Source organism: Dryobates pubescens, chromosome 3 (assembly GCF_014839835.1).
Source record: "Dryobates pubescens isolate bDryPub1 chromosome 3, bDryPub1.pri, whole genome shotgun sequence".
Classification (NCBI taxonomy): Eukaryota; Metazoa; Chordata; class Aves; order Piciformes; family Picidae; genus Dryobates; species Dryobates pubescens.
Window position 1 is genome coordinate 16,747,147 of NC_071614.1, and position 7,006 is coordinate 16,754,152.

Genomic DNA, 7,006 nt, shown 5'->3' on the forward strand with positions numbered 1-7,006 from the left:
TCCTCCTCTTCTTCCTCCCTCCTCCCTCCTCCTCCTCCTCCGGCTCCTCCATAGCCTCCGGGCAACTCTTCGCCGTGGAAGCGCTGCGAAAAAACCCACCCAAGGAGCAGGCAGCGAAAAAAAAACACCCACCCACCCCAACCCCGGCACCGCTCGATTCCACACCCCCCCCTCCCGCCTCTTCCTCCCTCCCTCCTCTTCCTCCTCCTCCAGAGGCTCCGGCGGAGAGGAGGGAGGGCTGGGGACGGGGATTTTTTTTTTCCCCTTTTTTTTTTTCTTTTTTTCTTTTTTCCTTTTTTTTTTTTTTTGGGGGGGGGGGGGTTGCTCTCTGTCGTCGTTTGTTGTGGCTGTTAAATTTTAAACTGCCATGCACTCCACTTCCAGTATGCTGGGAGCGGTGAAAATGGAAGGCCATGAGCACACGGACTGGAGCAACTACTACGGGGAACCCGAGGTAAGGCAAAAAAGCAAGCGGAGCTCCGACACCCGCCCCACCCCGGAGCCTTCCCCGGTTTCTCACCGGGGTCCCCTTCGCTCTGCCATTCCCCCGGGGATGAGGTTAACTTTGGCATCAAGCCCCGAGCCGGGGGTTTTCGGCAGCGCTCGCTGCGGCCAGGGTGCGGGGTCCCGGGGCGGGGGGGTGCCGGGCGGGGGGGTGCTGCCGAACGGCCGTTCGCGGTTTTTTTTCCCTTCCTCTCTCCAGGTATTTTTGTGACTCCCTTCCTTCCCCCTCCCTCCAGCTCCTGGAACCGCGGATCCTGTTGCCATCCCGTCTCTGTTTTTTTATGTTGTTTTATATTTTTCCCTTCCCCCCCTAATATATAAATATATACACCTATATATTTGTTTTTCATTAACGAGGAAAACATCACCATCCCTCCCCACCCCCGCCCCGGGATTTAACCCTCCCCACCCCGCCAGGCGTTAAGCACCGGGGCTGGCGGCGATCCGGGCTGGGCTAGTAGCGGCCACACACACACTGCCTGCTCTCTGGGCTACCCTTGTCCCCGACGGGGCCAGACAGCCACCTACCTACCTACTCCCCTTCCCCCTCCTCAATGTCCCTCTTCTCTTTCACTTGTCCCTGCAGAGCTACTCCTCGGTGAGCAACATGAACGCAGGGCTGGGCATGAACAGCATGAACACATACATGACTATGTCGGCCATGAGCACCACAGCCAACATGACAGCTGCCACCTCCATGAACATGTCCTATGCCAACACAGGCATGAGCCCTTCTCTCACTGGCATGTCTCCGGGCGCAGGGGCCATGCCCGGCATGGGCTCGGCCGGTGTGGCAGGGATGGGCGCCCACCTGAGCCCCAGCATGAGCCCCATGGGGGGCCAAGCGGGCTCGATGAACGCCCTCGCCCCCTACACCAACATGAACTCCATGAGCCCCATCTATGGGCAATCCAACCTCAACCGCTCACGGGACCCCAAGACCTACCGGCGGAGCTACACCCACGCCAAGCCACCCTACTCCTACATCTCCCTCATCACCATGGCCATCCAGCAGTCGCCCAACAAGATGCTGACCCTGAGCGAGATCTACCAGTGGATCATGGACCTCTTCCCCTTCTACCGCCAGAACCAGCAGCGCTGGCAGAACAGCATCCGCCACTCGCTCTCCTTCAACGATTGCTTCCTCAAGGTGCCCCGCTCCCCGGACAAGCCAGGCAAAGGCTCCTTCTGGACTCTGCACCCCGACTCGGGCAACATGTTCGAGAACGGCTGCTACCTGCGCCGCCAGAAGCGCTTCAAGTGCGAGAAGCAGCTGGCCGCCAAGGAGGGCAGCGGGGCGGGAGGTGGGGCGGGTGGCGGGGGCAAGAAGGGGCCTGGGCAGCCCCCCAGCCAACCCTTGGGAGAAGGCAGCTCCTCGGGGGGTTCCGAGGGCTCGGCCGGCGCCGAGTCCCCGGCCAGCTCCTCGCCGTGCCAGGACCACAAGCGTGCCCTGGCTGACTTGAAGGGCACACCGGGGCTGAGCCCAGGGGAACCCTCAGCCTCACCGGCCCAGCACCTCCTGGCCCCTCCACACGCTGGCTTGCCCCACGACGCCCACCTTAAGCCTGAGCACCACTACGCTTTCAACCACCCTTTCTCCATCAACAACCTGATGTCCTCTTCTGAGCAGCAGCACCACCACCCTCACCACCACCACCACCACCACCACAAAATGGACCTGAAGGCCTACGAGCAGGTGATGCACTACTCAGGCTACGCCTCGCCCATGCCCGGTAGCCTGGCCATGGGGCCCGTAACGAACAAAAACGGCTTAGAGTCCTCCCCTTTAGCCGGAGAGACTTCTTACTACCAAGGTGTGTATTCCCGGCCCATCATGAACTCCTCCTAAAAGGGGGCAAGGGGAAATCGTTCCCCCCCCACGGTGAGGGGGGTGTGTGGAAAAAAAGCCTCCCTGCCCCCCCAACCCCCACCTTTTCCCGAGCAGTCCCTTTAGCAGAGCGATGGACTATGAACGCTGTCGAGCACGGTACCTATCCATATATACCTATATCTATTTTTTGGGTTTCTTTTTCTTTCCCATCGGCTCCAGATGTTTGCATCCCTCCGGGAAACAGCTGCCCTGTGTCTTGCAAGCATCCTGACCCCACGCCAAGGGCAGGGGGATTTCTCAGCACCCCCCTTATGCCCCCCAACTCCACCCGTGGCCGGGGAAGGGGCTGTGATTCCCTCGCGGGGTGGTTTGTTTTGGTGGGGAAAAAGGGGATGGGGGGAAAAGGGTTGGGGTTGGGTTTTGTTGGTTTTTGGGGGGGAAGGGGGGCTTATCTTTTTTGTTGTTATTTTTTTTCGTTGTTGTCATCACCAGAGGGTATAAATATATCTATTTTTTTGTGTGGCAGTGAGAGGGGAGGAAAAACAAACACAAACCAAACAACCCCCCGACCCATAAACATAATGAACCTTTTCCTTCATCGTGAAACCCACCCTAAGGGTTTGAAGCCGAGGACCAAAAGTCTCTTAACGTTGTAAAAAAAAAAAACATAAAAAAAAAAAGGGGGGGGGGGGAAAGAAAGGGAAAGAAAAACAAACAATAAAAAAAAAAGGGGGGGGGGAAGAGGAAAAAATAAAAGGAAGAAAAAAAAAACTGTGAAAAAAAATTATATTAAAAAGGACAAAAAAAAAAAGTCAGGGTAGATTGTTGTAATTGAAACAAATGCTTGATGTTACCGGGAGAGTAAAACTACTTGGATCTGATTAATTTATCGTTTCTGTACGCTTTATTTATGGCTGATAAATGTGTATTCTGGTAGCGACTAGCCAGATTTTCACAGAACTATATTAAAGTGTTATTGGCCGGTTTTTTTTCCCCCCTTCATCTCTGTTCCGCCGGGACTCGCCAGTCTCCTCCGCTGCCGCCGCCGCCGCCTCCGCCGCCGGATCCCCTCCATCCCTGGCCGGAACCTTTCCCGGGACCCTCTGCATCTCGTCCCCGGATCCCCGCCACGGGGACCTTCTCCATCCCCTCCCGGGATCCCTGGCACCGGGATCTTCTCCATCCTCTCCCTGGACCTCCACCACAGGGATTCCCTTCCATCTCGTCCCGGGATCCCCACCGCCGGGACCCCGGTCTGGGCTGCCCCGACGGTTTCCTCGGGATGGGTAGGAGAGAGGCGGCCCGTGGGCCTCCCCGGTAAAGCCTGGGGATAGGGAGCGAGCATCCCCTTTTTCTCCAAGGCCGGATGGCACAAAGGGCGTCGCGACCCCTCTCCCCGAAATTACCAGGCAGTGTTAACTGAGGGGGGGGATGGGGAATGAGCTCGGAAACGGAGCGCATCCCGCGGGGGATAAACCGACGGTGGAAAAAAATAACCGGAGAGCTTTTTATTTTGCCATTAAAAACATCCCGTCCTCTAGGATCCTCACGGAATCCTCCCGTCGCTCCACTGACACCCTCGGCCAGCCCGATCGGGTTGATTCGCATTTATTTCTCCCCCCCGCCTCCCCTCCTCCCGTCGCACCCCCCCCCCGCTATCCCCACCTCGTAAATACCCTGCTCCGTTTTCCCAACCACTTGTTGTTTTCCCACGCGTTTACGGCGCGGTCAGAGATGTTGCTTTGCGAAACAACATCCAAATCCTTCTTAAAACGCCGCATTGTCCGCGGGAAGAGAAAAGGGGAGAAAGGGGGGTGTGGGGGTGTGGGGTGAAACACCAACCCCCCCCTTCCCAAAAAAAACAAAACACGGATCCAGCCAGAAATCTGTCGGGCAAGGACACACACGTTGTGAACCCGAGGCATGAAATGTGTTTCATTAGCACATAAAAGGCTCCCGCGGGGAAGGAGCACGGGCGAGGGGGTGCCCATGGTTTGGGGGTGACCTCCCCGCTTCTTCCCTTCTTCCAATTGCACCTACCCTGGGCTGCTGCTCCGCGCTGCTCGGGCCCCGGTACGCAGAGCCGTTTGGACGCTGCCTCTAGCAGCGAGTCTCTCCCCCCCCCCCCCCCCCCCATCCCTACACCTACCCCTCTATTTTTCTTTTCCCCTTCCTCATGCTGAAGTGGAAGGATGGAGACTTTGGACGGGGGGGACGGGAAGGGGGGGGGGAAGGAAAGAAATCCCCACGCTCTCGACGTTATTGCTTTTTCCTTGCATTGCCCCCAGCATTTAATTTTTTATTTTTGGCCTCCCCCCCCGCCCCGACTCCTCACACAACTCTCCCGCCCCCGGCCTTGCTGCAAAGCGCATTTTGCTCCCGCAACCGCGATCTGTGAATAAACAAAGTCAGTAAACAAAAAAAAAAAAAGGGGGGGGGAGAGAAGAGGGGAGGGGAGGGAAGGGAAGGGGGGGGATCTAGATCCAAATTCCAGGAGGGTAAACTTTCAACACCACGTCATACTTCAGCAAATTTACACAGATATTATATTGCGTCCCTTTCCTTCCCCCCCCACCCTGCTTCCCGCCCCCCCCCCCCCCCCCCCCTTTCTCCTTTTGAGCCATTGTGCTTAACTGAATTTTATAAAGCTGATCGATATCTTGGTAAAATATTCATTTTTAAACTAGCGGGCAGCGAAATCTTTGCTTTGTGCTAAAGTCAACAGCAGCCCGGTTCCAGCTCCAATAAATGCCGGGATGCTCCCAGGCAGCTCCCGCAGAGCCGGGGCGCGGCGGGCCGGGGCGCAGGTAGGTAACACCCGCCGCTCCTTCTCCTCCGCTTTTCACTCCCACCTTCACCTTCTCCTCCATCCCTCCCTCCCTCCTTCCCTCCCTCTTTCTCTCCCTCCCTCCCTCCCTCCTCCTCCTTCTCAGCTCGCCGGCGGGTTACGGGGGGCGCGGGGTGGGGGATGGATGCTCCCAGCTGGGTTTCGGGGAGAGGCATATTGAAGGGGCGAAGCCTGACCTTACTGTCACCCCTCCCAATCTAGGAGTCGTTTTAAGCAGGGAAAACCCGCGATGCCTAGCAGGGGAAGAGGGAGGGAAAGGTTCATATTTGAGGGGGCGGGGGGCAGCCCGCGCAGGAGCGGGGTGCGTACGGGGCCGGGCTGGCTGCCAGAGCCGTTTCTGCCCGTTTCTGCCCCAAAACCCCTTTGCTGAGGTTGGGAGTCGTTGTGGCCCGGTCGGAAGAGGATACGAGAGGGACGGGGACGTCCTTCTCCTGTTCCTTCCTTGTTGTTTTTCACTTTATATTATTTTAAATCATTTTATGTTATCCCCCGTAACGTTCTCCCACCCTCTCCCCGCCCCTGCTCCGTGGCATCTTTTGTTCCGGGCTGGCAGCTTTGTACCTCAAGGAAGGGACATTTCTCCCGTGTCTGTGACGCCAGGAATGCCTCCCTGCCCGTACCCGCTGCCCGCAGCCGGTACCGGTCGTGCAGCCGGTGCCGCTGCCGGCAGGACCCTGCCCCGTTGCTTGCAGCCGCCTGTGCAAAACAATTTGGGGGGATGGGGGAAATAATTCCCACCTCTTTTTGCTTATTTTGTTTGGGGTTTGGTTTTTTTTTTTCCCCTTGGTAAAGGGGAAAGAGTGAGTTTCGGCGGGGCCAGTGGCCCTCACTGGGGGTCGCCCGTCTGGGCACCAGGCACGGACACGAGTGACATCGCCCACACCGCTATAACGGGTCCCGGGATGCCTCCCACGGTGGGGTGGAGGGTCTGGGAAGGGGATATAGCCTCAGATTAGGAAAGGAACACGGCCGCGCGGCCGTGTCCCGGCTCCGGCTGCCGTGTCCGAGCCCCGTGCTGGCGGTGGAGGGAGCGGGTGGGTGCGGATGTCCCCGTCCCCGCGGTGCGGTGACAAGTGATATCTTGCCTGCAAGAGCCGGGCCGTTAATGGGCTCTCAATAATTCATAACAGCCCATCCCGCTCGTAATGCAACGCTGCGCGCTCGCTAATTACTTATCATTAAACGCCTGTCACCCGCGCGGGGAGGAGGACGCGAGTGGGAAGGAGCCAGGTCCACCCCCGCAGCATCCAGGGGCGTCCCTCCCCGCGGTGAGGGTGGCGGGGGAACCGCGCTACCCCAGGCCTGACCGGGGACAGAGCGGTTCAGCCCCGCGACGTCCGATGCACCCGGAGTGTGCTTACGGCGGGGGGGAGCACTACCTTTCCCCCCCAATTTCTGCAGCCGAGCATCCGCAGCTTCCTTAAGCTCCCTCCGCTCAGGGACAGAGATCTGGGCTCCGTTTCCCCCGTTCATTTTCATTTCAAGTTTGTTTTTTCCGGGGAAAACCAAGGGACATCCCATGGCACCGATTGAGCCGGATCGGGCCCAAGGAGGGCGAGCACGGTTTGCTCCCCGCTGCGCCGCCCCAAATCGGCCCAAATCGAGCCGCTCACTTTGCCCTCATTGAGTTTTATTTTTAACCCGACTTTCCAGTTATTTACGCACTTATTTTCCACTCCCCCTTGACTTCCCAGTTATTTATTTAATTATCCTCTCCGGGACTTCCCAGTTATAGATGCTACGCTTTGCTTTTTTTTTTTTTCCTGAGGTGGGAGGGTAGGGGGTGCGGGGGGGGGGAGAGGGGGGGAGGGAAAGTCACTTCT

The 7,006-nt window shown here is 57.9% G+C and overlaps 1 protein-coding gene across 1 annotated transcript; it reads left to right on the forward strand.

Moving 5' to 3' along the window:
- Window positions 1-349: 349 nt before the first annotated feature.
- On the forward strand, window positions 350-2,353 carry FOXA2 (forkhead box A2). Its single transcript, XM_054179706.1, has 2 exons — window positions 350-454; window positions 1,091-2,353. Exons 1-2 carry the CDS (start codon window positions 368-370, stop codon window positions 2,351-2,353), a joined length of 1,350 nt encoding a protein of 449 aa, XP_054035681.1. The 5' UTR covers window positions 350-367.
- The last annotated feature ends 4,653 nt before the right edge of the window (window positions 2,354-7,006 follow it).